Source organism: Chanodichthys erythropterus, chromosome 12 (assembly GCF_024489055.1).
Source record: "Chanodichthys erythropterus isolate Z2021 chromosome 12, ASM2448905v1, whole genome shotgun sequence".
Taxonomy (NCBI): Eukaryota; Metazoa; Chordata; class Actinopteri; order Cypriniformes; family Xenocyprididae; genus Chanodichthys; species Chanodichthys erythropterus.
The window spans coordinates 17,771,229-17,794,043 of NC_090232.1; the positions used below are offsets into that span (position 1 = coordinate 17,771,229).

The following is a 22,815-nucleotide window of genomic DNA, read 5'->3' on the forward strand; positions in this document are numbered from 1 at the left end:
CTTTCAGCAAGTCCAGATTTTTTTGTGGTTTTGTTCACACATTGGTCTGAATCAGTGTGTACAGACCTGACAGTGCAGTGTTAGCACAGTCTTCTCAGAAAGCCATTCGTTTACTTAACAGTTACAATGTGTGTTTACACTGCATTTCAAATACACTCTTCCTTTAAACAGATCTCTATGGAGACAAGTTTACTGTATGATGGGAAAGGGTGAAATTAATTTTCAGAATTATTTGTTAATAGTCATTCATATTGATTTTCTGAACGAAAGTAAATCTGAATGAAAATAAAATTCAAGAGTCCTGCCAGAAGCACAAATACAGCAAGTAAATGCAAATCCGATACATATATGAGCCCTCTGCAGTTCTAGGCAAGAGGGGGAGTTCTTTCTCTATGACTCTTTATCCAATTACATTGTTCTGGCGCGTGACAGATTAATCCAGACAGCTCACTGAGACAGAGAGAGAATTGTTTCAGTGATTGAGATTGAGAGAAGTGTTGTAGCGCCACCATGTGTAATAGCTGTCAAATTAAACAGCTTACAACATGCTTTATACACTGATCAGGCATAACATTATGAGCACATTCCTAATATTGTGTTGGTCCCCCTTTTGCTGCCAAAACAGCCCTGACCCTTCGAGGCATGGACTCCACTAGACCCTGAAGGTGTGCTGTGGTATCTGGCACCAAGATGTTAGATGTTAGCATCAGATCCTTTAAGTCCTGCCAAAGTCAGTGGTCATAATTTTATGCCTGATTGGTGTAAATATAGCATATATATATCGTATTACACAGTTTTATAATGCTTTACCTCATAAACATATAACCTACTGATCTTCCAAGTACACGTATACAAAACTCCAGTAATACACTGTATTAATTAACCAATCAGTGATGGAATAACCAAGGTTATTAAGACTTTTCCATTTCTGGGTTTGGCATGTACTCTTTCTCCTTTCTGAAGTAGAAGTATCTTATCACTATAACAGTAGCTGGGACATGGATTGAGACATTGACATTACTCCATTGACCGGATTAAACTTTACGTTATTATCATAGACTATGGCAAAACGAGTTCCTGACCATATTAATAATCATTTACTGTATGATAATGTCTCTAGAGGTATCACTATAGATCCCTGACACAACAACAAAGAAATATACTAATATAAATATAAGCTGCAACTAGATGGAGATTGTTTAAAACCCTCAAAAAAAAAAAAAAGTACTGTGGTAGCAAAATAGTACATTGTTATAGTGATACGGTAATACCATGGTACATAAAGCATGATTCTAGAAATTCACGCATCATGAAATTTACACGGTACTCTGGTTCATGTACAAAACACCTTGGTAAGACCATTATACTTTGTTGTATGTGACATGTATAATGTAACTTATAAAGAGTGTAGGTGATGTAAAGTGACAGTGAGTATTTTTGGAAACACTGGGGGGGAAAAGTTGGTTATGATCTAGGGCGCCCCCTGCTGCCCACCCAACAACCTTGCAGGTGGTGCCCTACTTCCAGCTTCATGAGGTCCCCTGGGGGTCCCCAATGCTAAGCCCTCCCAGTACTAAACTAAAGTATATGGTCCCTCTATAACCCAGGGCGTGCACGTGAAGCCAGAAGGTGTCACGCTGCAGTCCTAAATGTTGGAATTCTCTCTCAAGCTCAGTGTCTCTTAACTCTAGTATAATCCCGAGTTCATTACTAACCCAAATTGTTTTTCTATGTGAGCAAGCTCCAAAGGAGCTTTCGTGTTTGACCGTTGCATTCCACGTCATTTGCATCTCATTATGCGGTGTTCTAAAAACGTGGCGCTCGTCGAGTTAAAAGAAGTCCAACTAAAAAAAAATAAATAAATAAAAAAAAAATGTGTGATCTTTTTTTGTATTCCATTGCCTTGCATTGTCAAAACAAAAATGCATTGTGTGAATGGCACCTTGCAAAAATTTATATTCTGATGCGTGATTCGTGTAATGAATCGTATGTGCATACTTATTTTGACAGATTCAAAAATTCCTCACAAAAATAAAATGTGTGTGTGGGGAGTTGGAGTAGCCTATAAAATTCCATATCAGACCTACAACATGGTATATTCCAACATGATTTAGTTTCGATACACAGGTGTGATCAGAGAGCAGATCCAGCTGAGAGACACAGACATGCTAATGGACAGCTACTCTATGTCTGCTTGAATAAAGTACAGTATGAAGATTTGATTTGACATTAAAAGTTATTTTTATACAAAATCAGATCTTAAACTTGTTGCTCTGATTTATTTTACAGCTATAAATGTCTGCCAACCTAATCTGTTGGTGGTACTTATATGGTCTGACTGGATTTACCAGGCCTAAAAATTGAATGTGAGGGCCCCATTATTTATGTGACCACTAGAGGGAGGTATTTTATAGCACTAAAGGTTTTGTAAAAAAAAAAAAAAAGTCTAAGATGTCTCAGACAATTGTAAGTTCCTTGAGTATGTCTATTTGAAAGGGCACCTTTATGGATACTCAATGTTTACACGATCTTATCACATGGTTTTGAGTATTCCTAACCATGTGATAACATGAAGACATAGTCAAGTAAAATATATGTGACCCTGGACCACAAAACCAATCATAAGTTGCACGGGTATATTTGTAGCAATAGCCAACGCTACATTGTATGGGTCAAAATTATCAATTTTTCTTTTATGCCAAAATTATTAGGATATTAAGTAAAGATCATGTTCCATGAAAATATTTTGTAAATTTCCTACTGTAAATATATCAAAACTTTATTTTTGTGAGTGGATATGCATCTCTAAGGACTTCATTTGGACAACTTTAAAGGCAATTTTCTCAATATTTTGATTTTTTTACACCCTCAGATTCCATTTCAAATAGTTGTATCTCGGCCAAGTATTGTCCTGTCCTAACAAACCATACTTAGCTTATTAGCCATAGCTTATTTATTCAGCTTTCAGATAAAAAAATAAAAAATAAAAAGACCCTTATGACTGATTTTGTGGTCCAGGGCATATATATATATATATATATATATATATATATATATATATATATATATATATATATATATATATATATATATATATATATATATATATATATATATATATATATATATATATATATATATATATATAAATATAATAGATGCAGATGTAAATATAAATATACATCTAAAACAAAATGATATCTAAAATATATTTTATGTATATACTCCACTCCAGGTATATCATGCACAAAGAGAGACAGAACTTTGCAAGGACTGTTTTACAGAAACATGAATCTCTCCAGTGTTTATTGAATATATATAGTTATTTACATATTTCTCAAAGCACTTTCTCTCCATATTGAGGCAAATTGTTTTCAAAAATAAAAGTCACACTTCAAATTCATCAGCCAACCAGTTGCAGTCCAGTGGGCGGGGCTAAGGCTACCTGGCTACAGAGATATACCTAGACACACACACACACACACACACACACACACACACACACACACACACACACACATACACACACACGCAAGGGTTTCTGTGTATTTACCCTTACACACACACACACATACACAAACTGAAATGATTTCCACTCTTCAGGCCATTGTGTCTATAATAACAGTAGCTGGGACATGGATTGAGACATTGACATCACAATGACATCACTCCATTGACCGGTTTAAAGCTGACGCAGCAAACTTGACTGTGCTCTTTATTTTTCCATATTGATTCTTAACATTTTGCATCTTCACTTTGATTGACTGATAGATTTGCAAGAGTGAAGTTATGAACAGTGGTTGTGCAGTTCTAAATTTCTCAATGATGACGTATAAAATCTTATATCCAGTGTCTGATGGGGGGACAGTAAATATAGCAGGAAGTCTGTGGAGGTTTACATTTTCAGTTACGCAGGTTTTATGCAGTCTCTGTTTGGCTGCATCTGAAGTTCAAGGTTCACAGTTACATCACCGTATCTCACTGACAAAATTTGACCTTTTGCAACAAAAAAGTCATGTTGCCATGGACACATCATACTGCTTTGTTTGGATTTCCAGAGGCACCAATGATTGGTGAGTTGAATTTTTGACTTTTGCTTTGCAAGCTTGCAGTTAGGTGGCATTGAGTACTGTTCAAGTGTCTGTTTTCTTTGAGGGCTGAACCTGGATCTCTGACCCGGAGGAGCAGTGGTTTGGTTAGGGCTACCTGACCTTCTGTAGTTCCTCCCGGAGCCAGGCTGGTAGCGGCTGACCCAGTCTGTGCAGCAGCTTAGATAATTCAATGTTCTGATCCCTGTAGAATCTGGAGAGAAATGCTCGTGACTAGAAAAGAAAAGACAAGAGTGAACAGAAAACATTTTTAGTGAGCAGAGAGCTACAGAATTTTGTATAGAATACAGGGGTGAAACGGGACACATTTGTGGTATGGGTCTTATGGTTTGGCACGCTTCTTTAGCGAATAAATTCAGTGTTATTTCAACTATTGCACATGCAAAACTTAAAGCTGCACTATAGTCCCTTTCACCCATACATTTTACTGGTAAATTACCGCTAAATGACCGTTTAGAGATTATAAGTGCACAGGACCTTTTCAAAGTTACAGATAAATTGCATATATATGTTATTCGCTTGTGTGTGTCACGTCATATCCATGGCTCACACACACACAAACACACACAAAAACACAAGCTAATTAAACAGTTAATGTCGTTCATGTTGTTCCAAACCTGTACGACTTTCTTTCTTCTGCAGAACACAAAAGTAGATTTTGAAGAATGTTTTACTGTTTTTGTCCATTCAGTGAATGGAGTCCAAAACAACATTGAAACACTGGACACTGTATGGACAAAACTTCTCAAAACATCTTTCTTTGTGGGGTTCCAAACAGGGTTTGGAATGACTTGAGGATCATTGAGTAAATAATGACAGAATTTTCATTTTTTAGTCATCGTCTAGTTTTCGTCTGTGAAAAAATGTCAAACGTATGATAAGTATGAACGTACGATTCATTTCATGAATCACGCATCGGAATATAAATCTCTGCAAAGTGCCATTCACACAATGCATTTTTGTTTTGACACTGCGAGAGGCGAAAATTATTCTTCAATGAAATTGACACTGCCATGGTGAGGCTACATAAGGGCCAGGGTGTCAATGGCCCAGTCAGACTGATGGTTGGTCTACCCAATCAAATAAGATTTTTTTTTTTTTTTGTAGGAAAGAATTAAAAAAAACATGACAAAAATAATCACTCAAATGAATTTCCGCTATATTTTTGTTGCATGTCAAGTTTCAGAAATAATTATTTTAGAGTGAAAAACTGTGACAGCCAATTAACAGGTTAGTAGTACTGCCAATCACAGATTGTTGTGGAGAGTTTACATTTGCTACTAGTGAAATAAACTAAAACTCAACACACACAAGGCCAGCATGTCGAAATAGATATCTTTGATTAAATATTAAAAAAAAGCAAAAACAAGAGTAGAGCCTGAAACTACACTCGATTATGTCGACAGTGCAGACATGTCAACTGATGACCAGCAGCCCACAATCTCCTGTCCACCAGCACCTCCTCTCTAACCTACCAGCTGATTTATTCACACTTGATGAAGCACTGCTCACTCAGCCCCATTTACGCACACAACAAAAAACGGCAAGTCCAGATATTTTGCTGCCACTGGTACATAATTGAGGTCCATCTTATTTCTCCAAGGTCCACTCACTTAAAAATGTCTGGCCTCGCCGCTGCTCTGGCACATGTGTGGTGTAGACCAGGGTTTGAAAATTAGTGAGGTCTGGGGTGGGGTGTTAAAAATGGTTCTATAATAACACAAATACAATACAAATGCCACTCATTATTTATAATACATAAACTTTAAAAGATCTCTGTCTCCTTCAGATGTCTATCCTCCTTCTCCTCCCTGTTGCTCTCCTCTTTTTCCTCATCTTCCTGATCTTTAAAGGGATAGTTCACCCAAAAATGAAAATTTGATGTTTATCTGCTTACCACCAGGGCATCCAAGATGTAGGAGACTTTGTTTCTTCTTAACTCCATTGCGGTCTGTCAGTCATATAATGCGTGTCAATGGTAACACAATTTTGTGTTCTAACAACAGAAGTAATGTCTAGCACTCATTGAAGTATATGCGCGAGACATCACTGCCGTTGTCAGAGTGCGATCAGACCTCACTAACCGAGTGCTGAACGCAGTTGGGCATAGTGGTGTATTAGAGGTAAAAAATGATATAAATACTGTTCGGTTTCTCACACAAACCGATCGTTTCGTGTCTTATGACATCAATGTGCCTTCATGTGCCAAAGGGTTTAATTTGGATTTGTCTACACATGTTTTATGACTCTTATAAATTGTGTTACCATTGACACGCATTATACGACTGCCAGACCGCAACGGTTGGAGTTAAAAATCATAATTTGTGTTTTACTGAAGAAACAAAGTCACCTACATCTTGGATGCCCTGGGGGTAAGCAGATAAACATCAAATTTTAATTTGTGGGTGAACTTTTAAATTTATTTATTAAGAAATACATTTAATGTAATTTGTCAGAACCTATTTGCCATTTTTCACATTTTCCCTGTTCTGTTTTGAGGGGATGGACATCGTTAAATTAGACCTTATTGCATCACAATTTGTTAATACTTTACTATAGGCTAGGTAATTTTATAATTTGTTTATTACTCATGCAACAATACTTATTAATGTAACAGTTTTCATTAATAAGCATTGCTATATGGACCAAAAGTAATAAGAACTTTGCCTGTTCTCTTATGAATGTTTTTTAGCATGAAAGCTTAACTACCAAACTGAACAAAATAGCATAGCTTTCTTCATGGCTAGTGTTTGGATATTTCATAAACTACTTGTTCTACAGATCTGTGTACTAGTGTTATCATGCTACTGTTTTTGATAGCGTTGCTACCGTTTGTAACAGGTAATATCATCATGATGACCATTGCGTTTGTCTTACTGAATGTGGTATCCTGTCAGCAATAACCTGGGCAGGTAACCTGGCACTTAGGCACTGTCTATGGGCCTTTTTTGATTACTGTCAGTTTATATGCCAGCGATGCAGTGTTGCCAGATATTGCTACAAACAGAAATAAGTTCAAATCTTGTGATTTGGGAATAAGATATATTGCTAACCCTAACATGCAAATTCCCACTATATTAACTTCCTAAAGTGTTCCAAAGTGTCACATTAAGTAAAAAAAAATCTAAAGACGCCTATAATAACTGGATCTGGCAACATAGAGGAGGCTGCACCTGCGCCCTCACTCACAACTCTCTCTCAAGCCCCATTCACCTGGCAGCGTCATAAATCATTCTCCATAATTTTCACACCACAGACACTAAACAATCTAGCAAACTGTCTAAACTAAATTATACAAGCAGACTAATTAGTCATTCAGAGAACTTCACTTAGTCCTGCCCCCTTTCCGGTTATAATTCTGACTAATATTGTTTCAAATATCTGTTCAGTAAACCACTGTTTAATAAAAAAAAAACAAAGAAGCAGAATATTGTTTTGTTTCCCCAGTGCTGTACAGAAAACAAACCATACTGTAATTGTACCTTTACACCCCTAATAGTTTATATACAATGTTCTTAAAGAGACCATTATCTCATTATTTACTCAATCATCCTCAAGTCGTTCCAAACCCTAAACATTTGTTCTTCTGTGGAACACAATGAAAGATGTTTTGAGAATTTTGTCCATACAGTGATGGGGTCCAGTGTTGTTTTGGACTCCATTCACTGAATTGACAAAAACAGTAAAACATTCTTCAAAATCTACTTTTGTGTTCTGCAGAAGAAAGAAAGTGGTACAGGTTTGAAACAACATGAACGACATTAACTGTTTAATTAACTTGTGTTTTTTTTTTTGGTGTTTGAGGAAAAACAGAAGGAAAATGGAGAAATATGAAGCGAGAGTGAGAGTTGTTTTCTTGGTATAAGTTATTCAGTACATGAGCTACAGACATGTTAGCTGCTGCAAAATTGAACAGTCAGAGGTCAGAGTGAGTTCTCTCTCTCTTTCTATGACCCATATTTCAGTGATGGCATGCCTCTATAATGCAGCTGTAATCATTAAAGTTTAAAGGCTCCATTTTGCTCAGAGTTTACTGTTGTTAGGTGGTACCTCAGAGTCCATGGGTGGGTACTTGCGGCCTTTGCTCTTCCCCAAACACTTAGTCCTGCCCCCTTCCAACAGCTGACACCAGAAGCCCTTCTGAGGATCAAACCTGTCAACACATAGAGAACTCTTTACAATCTTACAGACTTCTTTCCTTAGTAGACATCTTTTTAATTTGCATATTCATTGTAATATATACTGTGCATATTGTGTAAAAAATATCCATCCATCCATTGTCTTTAAACTCCTGTTATTTCTTCCTCACACTAGGAGATGGAGAAAATCTAGAAAACTCCAGAATGTTGTCTCCCCCCCCCCCCCCCCCACCCCACAAACAGAGCTGTCTGACTGACAGATGTCTGCTGTAACCTTGTCTGTCTGTCAGATGAGACATGGTCTGGCTTGATAATCATTCAGAAACACATCAGCAATCTCTAACAGCTCTCAGCAAAATGCAATATAGAATATGTGTGAGTGTGTGTGTGCTGGTTCTTTGACAAAGCAGTAAGCAGAGAGTACTCTAAAACATTAACTGCATGTCACAATGTATTTTTTGTTTCACTCTCTCACTCTTCACCTGTCTTTATCTCTCTCTTTTTTGGTCTCACTCACTCCTTTTCCTTTTTTCTTGCTCAAAAGTGTGCTCAAATATTCTTTGTTTAGTCTTAGTCCCAGAAAATACAGAGAGAATACAGAAAATAAGAGCCTTCTTTTCCAACTTCGGGCACATTTCTATATCTGGGGATTAATATATTTTAAAATTATAAGAGATATTTTGGTAACATTTTACAATAAGGTTTCATTAGTTAACTACTTTAGCTAACAAGAACTAAGAATGAACAACACTTCTACCGCATTTATAGTTAATGTTAATTTTAACATTTACCAATCCATTATTAAAATCAAAAGTTGTATTTGTTAACATTAGTTAATGAACTATATTTTTATCAACTAACATTAACAAAGATGAATAAAAACTGTAATAAATGTAATGCTCATTGACAGTTCATGTTAACTAATGTTACAAATGAGACCTTATTGTGAAGTGTTACCAGATTTTTTGCTTTATGAAGATCACATGCTCTATTTTTTTAGCGAGGTCAAAGCATGGAATTTAATTGCCTATATTAAAGCATCTGTAATTTTATCAAATTATACAATTAGGGAACATTCAGAGCATGTATTGCCCAGTAAACGTAGATTATTTATGGATAATTTAATTACAAATAACCAGACAAACATCATTTGTTTTTTTTGTGTGGTGGAATTCACAATCATCAGTGGAGAATTATCTGAAAGAGAAAGTTTAAAATATCATTTTCATCACAGAATGTTATGAAACACAATACATATTAAAGCTGCAAGCAGCGATGAAAGGGCCTCGCACCCGGGCTCACCGCCACCTGTTGGCCTCACGAAAACAGTGAACAGTGGGCGACATGCATGTAAGCAAGTAAATACAGGAGAATTATGGCAAAGTCATTTCAAAGTGCCACATTTCCTGCTGCCAACAGGTGGCGCTTTGACTGTAACTGAATATTGCCATGTAGATGTCTTCAGGCCAGGACTTTTCTCAAACATGTGAAGTTTGGACAACAACTTCCTCTTTCGTGGCATTAATCGCATACCACTAAGCCAAGTGTTGCATGATTTAACGTGTTTCTAGTATGTTTGGTACTTCGTGGCATATTGAAATGTGTTTCTGGGAGTGAATTACAGTAAAAATCATGCCATTTCTTGTTGCCAGCAGGTGGCGCTATGACTAACTGAATGTTGGAATATAGACGTTTTTAGGCCAGGACTCTTATCACACATGTGAAGTTTGGGGCAGATCGGACATTGGCTACGTTCCACTCTAGTTCTAGACCCGCACTCGCGAACTTCCCTAAACACTTCCCCTTGGGGGAATCCCTGCCGCCATTTTGAAGTGCGTTCCACTTTGTGAAGTGGGCGAGGGAAGTTTATATGGACAGACCCTCGCTCCCTCGATTTTGACCGAGGGAGCGAGTCTACTTCATATGTACACTTCAGGCAGCTCCATAACCCACAATGCAACACGATCATGACGTCACCGCAAATCACTTTTAATTTACCCCACCACAAACAATTCTATGATATATTAATTATTTTTTTAAACATTTAAAACATGCATATATACATATAGAATGCTGTATTAAACAATTTTGTAAGGGGACAAAATAAATAATCAGCTCCACTGCAGATTCCAAGTGCTCAAGGGCTTAGGACGTTCCATTTCAGCCCATTGCAAGGGTTCCGCCAGTAGTGGGCACTCATGCAACGTAAGCAATGACGTACATCCGAGTCAATGAGACCAAGGGAAGTTAGCGAGGGAAGGGCATTTAAAAAACGAACTGCTTCCTCTTTCATGGCGAATCATCAGACTTTGTCAGGCCGCCACAGATATGCCCTCCAACGAAAACTCTAGATCTTTGGAATTTAACGTCCAAAAGGCCTTAAGATTAGAATAACCATATATGATGTGCTTCTGGTTAAATCTCCATGAGGAGTTAATCACAGTGTAAAACGTCATTTCCTGTTGTCCATCAGGTGGCGCTATGACTGTAATTGAATATTGCTATGTATATGTCTTCATAAAACATGTGAATTTTGGGGCAGATCGGACATTGTATACCCAAGTTTCATGGCGAAACATTGAATGTTTCGGACACACCCTCCAGCGAAAACTCTAGATCTTCACAATTTAACATCGCAAAGGCCTTTAATTTAGACTGACCAAATATGATGTTGATCTGATAAAATTCTAGGAGGAGTTCGTTAAAGTACAACGTCTGAAAATGGAAAAAATTGCACAAATTTTCAAAGATAATTAAAAATATCTGACTTTCTGTTGGTTTTCAGATTTTGCTTCAAGAGAGCAAAAGGTAGGTATTGGTATTATAATTTCATACTTGTACATCAAACATAGCACGAGGGGCACTTCGTTGAAAATGTATTGGTGGTGCTATCGAGCCATTTTGCCACACCCAATTCTGAAACCCATATCAGATGAAAATGTCACTACTTCTGATGCGTGTGCAAAGTTTCATGAGTTTTCGAGCATGTTTAGGCCCTCAAAAATGCGATTCATTTCAAAGAAGAAGAAGAAGAAACAGAGCAATTCCAATAGGGTTCTCACACCATCGGTGCTCTGGCCCTAATTATGAGATGCGGTGGAGATGAGAAACTTTGGGGTTGAAAAGTTCATTAGGTTTTGGAAAAAATTCTACTGTAATGCTTGTACAAGAACTGTAAGACATTTTTAGTGGACAAATTAAACCAGTGGAGAGTGTGAAAAGAATGTTTTAAGAGGGTTTATTTTAAAAGTCAACAAGGCCAAAAGTACCCAGGAAACACCCCTAAAAGAGAAGAAAGCAACAGGGAGGCAGACGGAGTGATATATGACATATGAGACGAGTGAAAGGCAGAGGAACTGCAAAAAAAGATTGTTGAAAGACAGAGACTGAAACAAAATATGAAATGAGGAAAGTGATGCCACAAAAGAAAGAAGTGATAGTAAATGAAAGTGACAGAAAACAAGAAAAAGTAGAAACAGGCATGATGAGAGAAAGAAAGAGAGATGTGTGAAGAGATGAAGAGAGAGAGAGAGAGAGAGAGAGAGAGAGACTGAAACAGAGGGAGGTTATTAATAAAAGCCAAAGATTGATGGAGCTGTCTGTGGTAGAGAACACATGCAGAGACTCACAGAGCATTCAAACACACACACACACACACACACACACACACACACACACACACACACACACACACACACACACACACACACACACACACACACACACACACACACACACACACACACACACACACACACACACACACACACACACACACACACACACACACACACACACACACACAGAGGGGGAGGACTGAAAAGGTCTACACGTGACACAGGTAATACTGAGTTCAATCTTTCAACCTCTTATACCAATGGCCATGGACACAGGCAGTGAGAATTTTTTTCTTTCTTTTCTTGATTTTAGGTATTGGTTCATTACAAAAAAATATATTTTTTAAGACAGTTAAAGTATGCTTTATTTTAAACGAAAGGCTGTTTATTTAGGGACTTTTGACTTCCAAAAATGAGTGAATGTCATTTCATTAAATATGTTACAATACAATATGATTTATCCACATGGTTCAAAATTAACACACATATTATACATATTATATATATATATATATATATATATATATTGGTCTTTATTTCACTCTGTGAAACTGCACATGTGACAAAAATCATATTAATTTTGTGGTTTAATGTGAGGAATGTTCCACATATGTGTTACCACATGGTGTTTTGGAGAAAAGAAAACAACACTTAAGCTATCAGATGAACTTGTCTGGTAAATGTTGTTAGAAGATGTGTTGTGAAAGATGTTTTCTTTTAGATAGTCTGTATGAAATTGATTTGAGTTGCAAATCACATCACAGCAAGCGTTGGATCTTACAGTTCAAACATGACTGAACATGTTTTAAGTGTTCATTTTGATATATGATTCATGAGAAGGCATGGGCTCATCCTCTTATAGGTGCTTTTTCAGCCATTCAGAAGCAATGTTTGACAATGAATACTTCTGCAAACTGTTGTATTACGCACATACACACCATTCCCTGCTCTCCTCATTTACTCACTATTATGCAAAAGTGTGAGAATGTACATGACACTTTAAGAGCAATTTAACACACAGAGAAAGTGTCAGATGCCTAACGAGCTGTTTTTAATTGGAGAGGCCAGATGAAGTTAATCCTCTGGCTCTCATGTGGTGCAAATGGCTACAGCCAGATTATCACAATTAATCTCATTCAGACTCTGTACAGATTATACAGGCATCAAATGCTGAGAACACGGATCTGTCAACTCATTTTATCAGCTGATTCTCAAACACATGGGACCAGGGACAGCATGGATGGCAGTCTTGTTCCTGTATCATATCTCTGGATGAGCCTGTGTCCATCTGTGTGCGCAAGTATGAGCATGGTCTCATTTGCATATCCAAGTGGGGACCAAATGTTCCCAGAAAGATAATAAAAACTAAAAAACTACATTGTCTGAATGTACATCACACAGCTGCATAAAGTAATTGTTCATTTGTAGGGCTGTCAAAGTTAACATGTTAATGCTCGCAATTTATTAACTCTTTCCCTGCCAGTGTTTTTTAAAAAAAATTGCCATCCAGCACCAGCATTTTTATTCATTTTCACAAAGGTTTCATGGCCCCCAGAATATTTTGTTGTATGAATATCTGAACATGCAATATATCAAAAGATTCACAATGATGATAAAAACATATATAGAGTAGCGATTAATTACATTTTAAAATAAATTAAAATAGAAAACAGTTCATTTAAATTATGTAAACTATTAATGTAATAGTTTACAATTTTACTGTTTTTACTGTAGCATAAGAGACTTCCTTTATGAACATAAAAAAAAAAACAAACAAACAAAAAAAAAAAAACCCAAAAAAACAAAATGACCCCAAACTTTTGAATGGTATGTATGCATAATTAGAAAAGTTCAAGCATGGGTTAATGATAGTATATAGCAATTGTAATTATGCAAATTTAAAAATCACTGGGATGACCCCACTTGAAATAAAACATATGGTGTGTGTTTATGAGCGTGACCCTTACGTGAGTGCCTGTGAGTAGTTGTAATAAGGAGTGACACCCAGAAATTTCTGAAGCTCGTCCATCACTTTAGCTGGGTCATTCCTCAGTTGTTGTCCATCAATAATCATTAGCTGCAGGAAGAGATAGAGAGAGACAGACAGGGAGTTGAAGATTCAGAAAATGTCCTGTAAAAATCCTCAACAAGGGATGATCCAGACCATTGACAGATGTGTGTTACCTGGTTTGGAGGGTAGTATGTGAGCCATCTCTCCAGGTGTGTGGCGTAGAGTCCAGGTACGAGGCAGCGGTTCTGGAGGGAGCGCAGCTCAGGTGGAGCGAGCTGGTCTGCTGAAATGACCTCATAGAAACTGAACTGCAATGCTGCTGGGTCTTCATGAGCCCTCTGATGCTGCCAGTGAGATTAAAACTATTTTAAATACCAAAACCTACACAATGATTTAAATATCAGTATTTGTTCCGATTCTGACTGATCAGTAATTGTAAATTGGTCAAATACTTTTGTATAATTGTATTATTGTCTGTTTTGTTGTTAGGCCGATTATTTTCAACATTATATTGGTCTATTTTTTTCTCATCTGAAGATGATCTACAATTAATATAATGCAGTAATTTCAACTCAAAATAATATTTATTTAAGCAGCCATGTAATAAGCGAGATAATGCACATGGCTTAAATTGTATTTAATCTGAATTAATATTCCTTCAAAGGTGCCATCGAATTAAAAATTGAATTTACCTTGGCATAGATGAATAACAAGAGTTCAGTACATGGAAATGACATACAGTGAGTCTCAAACACCATTGTTTCCTCCTTCTTATGTAAATCTCATTTGTTTAAAAGACCTCCGAAGAACAGGTGAATCTCAACATAACACCGACTGTTACGTAACAGTCAGGATCATTAATATGTACGCCCCCAATATTTGCATATGTCAGCCCATGTTCAAGGCATTACACAAGGGCAAAACGTCTGGATCTGTGCACAGCTGAATCATCAGACTAGGTAAGCAAACAAGGACAATAGCAAAAAATGGCAGATGGATCAATAATAACTGACATGATCCATGATATCATGATATATTTAGTGATATTTGTAAATTGTCTTTCTAAATGTTTCGTTAACATGTTGCTAATACTGTTAAATGTGGTTAAAGTTACCATTGTTTCTTACTGTATTCACGGAGACAAGAGAGCCGTCGCTATTTTCATTTTCAAACATTTGCAGTCTGTATAATGCATAAACACAACTTCATTCTTTATAAATCTCTCCAACAGTGTGTAATGTTAGCTTTAGCCCGTTAGCCATGGAGCACAGCCTCAAACTCATTCAAATGTAAACATCCAAATAAATACTATACTCACATAATCCGATGTATGCATGCAGCATGCATGACGAACACTTTGTAAAGATCCATTTTGAGGGTTATATTAGCTGTGTGAACTTTGTTTATGCTGGTTAAGGCAGTCGAGAGTTTGGGGGTGGGGGAGCGCGAGATTTAAAGGGGCCACGCACTGAATTGGTGCATATATAATTATGGCTTAAAATAGTTAATTAAAAATTAATTTAAAAAAATCTATGGTTTATTTTGAGCTGAAACTTCACAGACACGTTCAGGGGACACCTTAGACTTATATTACATCTTGTTAAAACTGGTTCTAGGGCACCTTTAATACAGTATATGAGATTGAAATGTTTTTCTTTTCATGTTCTTGTGCAGTAGCAGCTTCATGCTGTGCTCTCCTGTGCATGCTGTTGATGAGATTTCTGTCTCACACAATCTCTACTTGGGTTTTCACCCAGTGATTTTCTCACTCTCACTTACACATATTCAATCTCTCCACAATATCACACATGAACATGTGCATGCCTGGTTCCAACAGAAATCCACCAAGCACTCAAACACGCACACACAAACCCTGAGTGATTTCATGTATATGTACTGTAAATATACTACTTTGCACTAAAAAAAGTGAAAGGGTGTACTAAAAGTATAAGAAAATATCAAACACACTGCCCTCTATAGGCCTGGAGAAGTAATGAATACTTGCACAGGTGCACAGTTTACATGCACATGACTTTTAGATTTAGGTTAATATTTTTGAATATTATTATAACATGACAATACTATATTGCTTGACTTTTCACAGCTGTCGATATTGAAAAGAAGAATAGTCTTTGTCTGGATATGTGCAGACATACATGCCTCTGAATATTCCTTAAGAGGTGTCTACACGAACACAAAAGTCTGACCACTGGCCTATTCTACCATTGAAAAGATTGGGGTTAATAAGAGCCTCTAATGCTCACTAAGGTTACATTTATTTGATCAAAATAATACAGTAAAAATAGGCATATTGTGAAATATTATTACAATTTAAAATAACTTTTTTCTATTAATATAATTTAAAATGTAATATATTCCTATGATGGCAAAGCTGAAATTACTCCAGTCTTTAGTGTCACATGATCAATCCTTCTAATATGTGGTGCTCAAGAAACATTAATTATTATCACAGTTGAAAACAGCTGTGCTGCTGAATATGTGTTTTTGAACAGTAGAGTACATAATCAAAATATGACCAAATACTAATTAATATTGGAAAATTCTTGTGCATGTAAACATGGTCAATGGCATTGACTGTACAAGCAGTCAACTCTGATTGGGCAATTTTACTAGTCTTTGCTTTGTTATTGGTCAGTGTCATACCTGGTACCAGCTGTACGCCCTGTCTGAAGGGTTGATCAGCAGAGTAAGGATCTTGGCTTTAGGCAGGAGAGCAGCAGCTCGTTTGGGCGTCTCCTCAGAAGGAAAGTAATTTGCGCTTTTCTCAAACAGGAAATCTGTGCTGACATTAGAGGGTACGGGAAAGAACTCCATGTACCTTTAAGAAGAGAGGTGTATTGAGTTAGAGAATACTCATAGAAAGACAAATACACACAGAGGCTTCATTTATGGTAGGTCATTTTGCCATGGCTGATTTTGTCTCCTCCGTTTTATGAAATAGCTTGAGGTGAGGATATATCTGGGTCAATGACAAATAAGAGTTTCCAAGATAAATGGAAAAAAATAAAAATAAAATCTAGGTTTACACTTTATTTTAAGGTGACGTAGTTACATTGTACTTACTCAAATAAGTATTGAGTAATATTAATTAACTACATGTACTTACTATATGTAGTAACATGTAACTACATCATCTTAAAATAAATCACAGTATAATAAAGACATTATCACTAGACCAAAAATGTATACTTGTCATTAAGCTGTTGATCCATGCATTCATTCACTGACCTACAAAACCCTGAGATTGACAGTAGGAGATGCAGAAATAAAGTTATCAAATTAAATGCGTCACAAGTTCATTTAAGCACTTAAATGGGTCTGTAAAAATAATTGCTCCCTAAAATGACTGTGTGATGAGAATTTAAGAACTTAAAGGTGCTACAGAGGATGTTTTGTTTTATACATTTTTGCAATATTACTTGAAACTGTCTTTACTAACTGATAAAAGACTATTTATTAGGTGCACTGAAAGGAACAATATTAATATACATCATCTGTGCACGAGGTAGGGCCTTAAAAACATCAGCCAATCGTTTGGCCCTCTGGCTTGTCAATCACTGCCATGGCGTTACTTTTGAGAGACGTGCGCGGCGCGCTCCAGTAACTTTCCACACTCCACAGGCGCCGCATGCAATGTTTTTGTCCGGAGACAGGAGTAACAACTGCAGATTATGAGTTACCTGCGGTGAGTCCGGCATAATGAATCCACTAACACAACACAGAGAATGCCGGTGGTAAACACTCGTGTTCCAATACTCGTGCACGATTTTTGGGAGGCGTTCCCTCGAAATGAGCTGTGAAAGAGGTGGGTTGTTCTTACGCATGCGCTCATTTCAAAAACTCAGTAACAGTCTTTGGTTTCTCAGTCGATAAAAAGATCCTCTGTAGCACCTTTAAGTCAGAATAGCAATTCAAACAGAAATATTATTATTTATATTTAAATTTTTATTTGGAAATGAACCATGATCTGCAGATCATATCACAATTTATTTATTTATTTTTTAAATCAAAACAGTGGAAGATCGTGTTAAAATCTGTGAATTCTCTCATTAATATTCATGAGCTACACCTTCACCCTTTTGTGACACCATGATCAGTGCATACTCTTCCAAAAAACACCTTTAACAAAGTGAAAACCATGCACAAAAGTATCTGGAGCACAAGTACATGTTTCACACCCACCAGTCGATGCCTTTGTGATAGTTGTTGGTGTTGAAAAACTGAACTTCCTCAAATGTTTTCACACTGGGGAAGTTGCTGGAGATGAAGGGATGCATGATCAGGAAGAGGTAGAGCGCTGTCGTGCCTGGTGAGAGAGAGAAAGACATGAAGGGAGAAAGGAGGAGGGCAGAAGAGAAAGGAAGAAGGAGGAGAAGTAAATCAACGAGCCCTTCCCCTGCTAATGATGAAATTATATGTGCAGCTGATAGTGCTGAAGAGAAACATTTTGGGCCTGGAGATTCAGCCCACAGACAGAGAAACTAAGAGACATGGGATCAATACCCCATTTACCTTATGGATTTTTTTTCTGTGTGTGTTGTGAGTTTGTGAAACAGAAGGAAAGAAGATGAGTGCAGAGAGGAGAAGTGTTTAACAAGACAGTGTCTTGACACCAATCAAAATCTTACAGCCCCAAAACAGCTCTCTGTCTTTTCCCTTGTTCTACCCCCAGCCCTCTGGGGATGTGTCTGCATTGTTCTCCTCTAGAGCTCAACGCCCGTGGTTGCACTTTCATCATTTCTAGCAGCACAAGGTGAGATATGAAGCAGGATCAAGGGGAACAGTGGAGCGAGGAGATACGCGCACACATAAGGCTTTGAAGCCCTGCAAATGGAAAGACGTAGGAAACATGCTCTCGTAACAGAAGTACAGAATTACCTGTTTTCTGAGGCCCGACCACCATGAACTTGGGCAGCCTGTCGCAGGTCTTCTCTTTGGACCAGATGTCCTTATGCCGTTTATCATCACATGGGTTCTAAAAAAAACAATATCCCAGAGGCATAAAATTCTATCAGATCAATACATGATCTGTTAAGCACTGAGACAGAGGACAGGTCATTGTCTGTAGCTCGACGCTTACAGTATATGGATCATCCTTGAGATCATCTTCAGATATAATATGATGCTAAAAATAGATATTCTAAAATACATAATAAAAAATAAAGGCCATACGGTATGTCTGTAATGGAATTGTTACTGCAGCAATTTAATAAGTAATTTATGTTGAGAACAGAACAATATGAAATTCAACTGAAATCTTTTTTCTGTACTATTCAAGGCTGTAACTCCTACATGCAGCATCTTTTTAATATAAAACATAATTGGAACAACCGCAGAAAAATGCTTTGTGCAAAATTGTGCAAAACCCCCATAAATCCAAGTGATGTCCCTGTGAGAAGTTGTAAAGTGCAACTGTTCATTTTCTGGAGGCTTTTCATTGGTCAGCGTCCATTTGAGACTTGGAGTGCTTGATGTACAGCGATAGTTACACAGCATACAAGCCACAGAGAGTAGGCTTTTTAGCAACATGTCATTTTGCAAAGGATTGCTTTTCCCTTTGGTAATTTCTTGAGGATTTCTTGAGGTATCCATTTAAAAAAATAAATAAAAATATTTTTATATATATAATATATATATCTATTGTTTATATTGCCAAAAGTTTTGGGACAGCTGCTTTTACGTGCACATGAACTTTAATGACATCCCATTCTTAATCGATAGTGGTTAATATGGAGTTGTCCCACCCTTTGCAGCTATAACAGCCTCAACTCCTCTGGGAATGCTTTTCACAAGATTTAGGAGTGTGTTTATGGGAATTTTTGACCATTCTTCCAGAAGCACATTTGTGAGGTCAGCCACTGATGTAGGACGAGAAGGCCTGGCTCACAGTCTCCGCTCTAATTCATCCAAAAGGTGTTCTATTGGGTTGAGGTCAGGACTCAACTGACGCTTTGCATTGCACTTGATGTAAGGCTTGGATGCAGCTGCTCGGCCATTGAATCCCATTCCATGAAGCTCTCTACACACTGTTCTTGAGCTAATCTGAAGGCCACACAAAGTTTGGAGGTCTGTAGCTATTGACTCTGCAGAAGGTTGGCGACTTCTGTGCACTGTGCGCCTCAGCATGCGCTGACCCCGCTCTGTGATTTTACGTGTCCTACCACTTCGTGGCTGAGTTGCTTTTGTTCCCAATTGCTTCCACTTTGTTATGATACCACTAACAGTTGACTGTGGAATATTTAGTAGTGAGGAAATATCACGAATGGACTTATTGCACAGGTAGTACCCTATCACAGTACCATGTTTGAATTCACTGAGCTCCTGAGAGCGACCCATTCTTTCACAAATGTTTGTAGAAGAAGTCTGCATGCCTAGGTGCTTGATTTTTCTACACCTTTTGCATATAAGTGATTTGAACACCTGAAATCAATGATTTGGAGGGGTGTCCCAATACATTTGGCAATATAATATATATATATACCTGGAATCTGATGGTGCAAAAAAAATCTAAATATTGAGAAAATCGCCTTTAAAATTGTCCAAATGAAGTTCTTAGCAATGCATATCCACTCACAAAAATACATTTTTTATATATTTATGGTAGGAAATTTACTAAATATCTTCATGGAACATGATCTTTACTTAATATCCTAATGATTTTTGGCATAAAAGAAAAATCGATAATTTTGACCCATACAATGTATTTTTGGCTATTGCTACAAATATACCCGTGCAACATTGTGGTCCAGGGTTCATATAAACAAAATATAAAACATTTTTTAAATGTTTTTGAAAGACGTCTCTTACGCTCACCAAGGCTGCATTTATTTAATATAAAAATGAAATGTTTTGAAACATTACTACAATTGAAAATAAATGTGTTTGGTTTTAGTATATTTTATAGTTATTTTAAACATGTATTAATTGATGGCAAAGCTGAATATTCAGCAGCCTTCACTCCATTCTTCAGTTTCACATGATCCTTTAGTAAACCTTCTTATATTCTATTATTTAAATATTATTTAAAACCAGTTCTCATTAAACAAGGAAAACTCAAGAAGTGTTAATCATAATTATTCATTAGTAAATTAAAATGTTTGAATATGGTTAAAAGACAGTTTGTGTCTTTCTATCATGACTGACCTGCCACAGCGGGTGCCTCTGCTCCGGGAAGAGTGTGAAGTACTTGTGTGCGAGCTGCAGGGGAGGAAGTGTGTGTAGCCTCAGGTTGGTCCAGCATTTCAGGAAGTTAGCCAAATTAGTGAATGTATATAATCCCAAGCGGTCATTCCCATAGTTGGAGAGATGAGTCATAAATATACTGATCTACAGAGAGGAACAAAGAGAGAAACTTTTTATTCATCAATCATAAATAAATAATCATTTGTCATAAGTAAACAGCACCCTTTGCTAATCTAACATTTCCGCTAATATAAAAAGCTATAGTGACATATGTGAATGTGATGACCTTATTTGTAATACCCCAGTGTTTCCTGTAGGCAGCAGTATTGTGTATATTAATGCTCAGGTCTTAAACCTTTGCTCCTCCATTATACTAACACCTTTTCTCATAAGAGCATTAGAGGAGAGAGAAAACCATTTGAATACAAAACGACCCGCATTTTTCCGTGTTAGTTGCATTTGTGCATGATTTTATTTGTCAAACATGTGTCGTAAACGGCCCAGCAGATGTTGAGGTGATGTTGATCATTTGGTTTGCTGGCATTGTTTAATAAAGGCTAAATGTCGCCTAGCAACCCTATACACTGCACTAGGGTGTACTGATTTCCTGCGTCAGCCCCTTTATGGGGTGGTTCAGAGCACCCCTGGGGCACATTCAATTACTGCAGGCCGATCAGCGGTCTTTCATATGAGGTAAACCCAGCGGATGCGTCCACTTCATGTGGAGTGGAGCTGTAATTCTGATGTAATCCACTAGAGTAAGGTCATTCGCGGACAGTGTCTGTGGAGATTAGGATCAATACAATTAACAAGGGTCTGCTGAGAGAAGAGAAAAGATGAGAGGAGTGAGGGGGGAAAGACGAGAAAAAGGAAAAGTGAAGAAGTTTTATTGGGTCTCTATGCTTGACTGGTTTAGTAGGTTGCATTGCAAGAGGAGAGGAGAGGGAATATGTGGCCTAGTTTAAAACAGACACTCCCAGTAATGCCAGACAAGGCTGTCGCTAAAATTCTCCCTACCCAGGGCAAAGTTTTATGGGTGGGCCCCCACCAGGTGCATTAGGGGGCCTCTCATCACAGGGTCCAGGACAACATTCCCAGTTGTCCCTCCTGAATGACGGCCCTGAAGCAACGCATCCTTCACTTCTACAATAATATCACATATAGGCCTACTGATAATCAGCTTGAATGATATTTGTTTTACAACTGCTTATACGTAATCAGTTCTTTTATATTGGATTCTCCCATCTGTAAAGTACGTAAAGTGCTATTAAACACTGTGAATTTAACAGGAAACAATAGTGTTCAAAGCTACATAAATGTAATGGCATTAAAAAAATGAAACACTACTACTAATATTACTAACAGTGGCGGCGTTTCACAAAAACCTAGGGTATAGCATGATTCCTTCTGGCCATACAACAATGACATTCCCAAGTAATCCTATTATGTCTAAACAAAATGTGGACAAAAATCCACCATACTAAAAGAATGGATGGAGTCCATGGACATGAACAGACTTAACAACAACACAAAATAAATGCAAATTTTGAAACAGCCCTAACACCCTGTCCTAACCAGACACGACGCGACACGCGGGAAAATGTATCTTTTCCATTTTAATCAGAGATGTTTGTACTAAAGCAACAACGATTTGTGACTATTCTAATTTACAAACAGTTTCTATTTCTGCAGCGTTGTGGCTGGAACAACTTGCCTACAGTGTAAGACAATGATAA

General features: G+C 37.3%; 1 protein-coding gene across 2 annotated transcripts in view; it reads right to left on the bottom strand.

Moving 5' to 3' along the window:
- Positions 1–3,299: 3,299 nt before the first annotated feature.
- ndst3 (N-deacetylase/N-sulfotransferase (heparan glucosaminyl) 3) overlaps positions 3,300–22,815 on the bottom strand; it is an 84,184-nt gene continuing 64,668 nt past the window's right edge. Inside the window, exons 7-14 of one of the 2 annotated variants that reach the window (XM_067403015.1) lie at positions 21,041–21,223; positions 18,776–18,872; positions 18,080–18,203; positions 16,541–16,715; positions 14,050–14,214; positions 13,833–13,942; positions 8,160–8,262; positions 3,300–4,322 (exon numbers count right to left, since the gene is read on the bottom strand). In XM_067403015.1, coding sequence (XP_067259116.1) covers positions 4,203–4,322; positions 8,160–8,262; positions 13,833–13,942; positions 14,050–14,214; positions 16,541–16,715; positions 18,080–18,203; positions 18,776–18,872; positions 21,041–21,223 — 1,077 coding nt within the window. In that variant the 3' untranslated portion in view covers positions 3,300–4,202. Of the gene's footprint in view, positions 4,323–8,159; positions 8,263–13,832; positions 13,943–14,049; positions 14,221–16,540; positions 16,716–18,079; positions 18,204–18,775; positions 18,873–21,040; positions 21,224–22,815 lie in introns of both variants that reach the window. The other variant, XM_067403014.1, reaches the window with a different exon arrangement.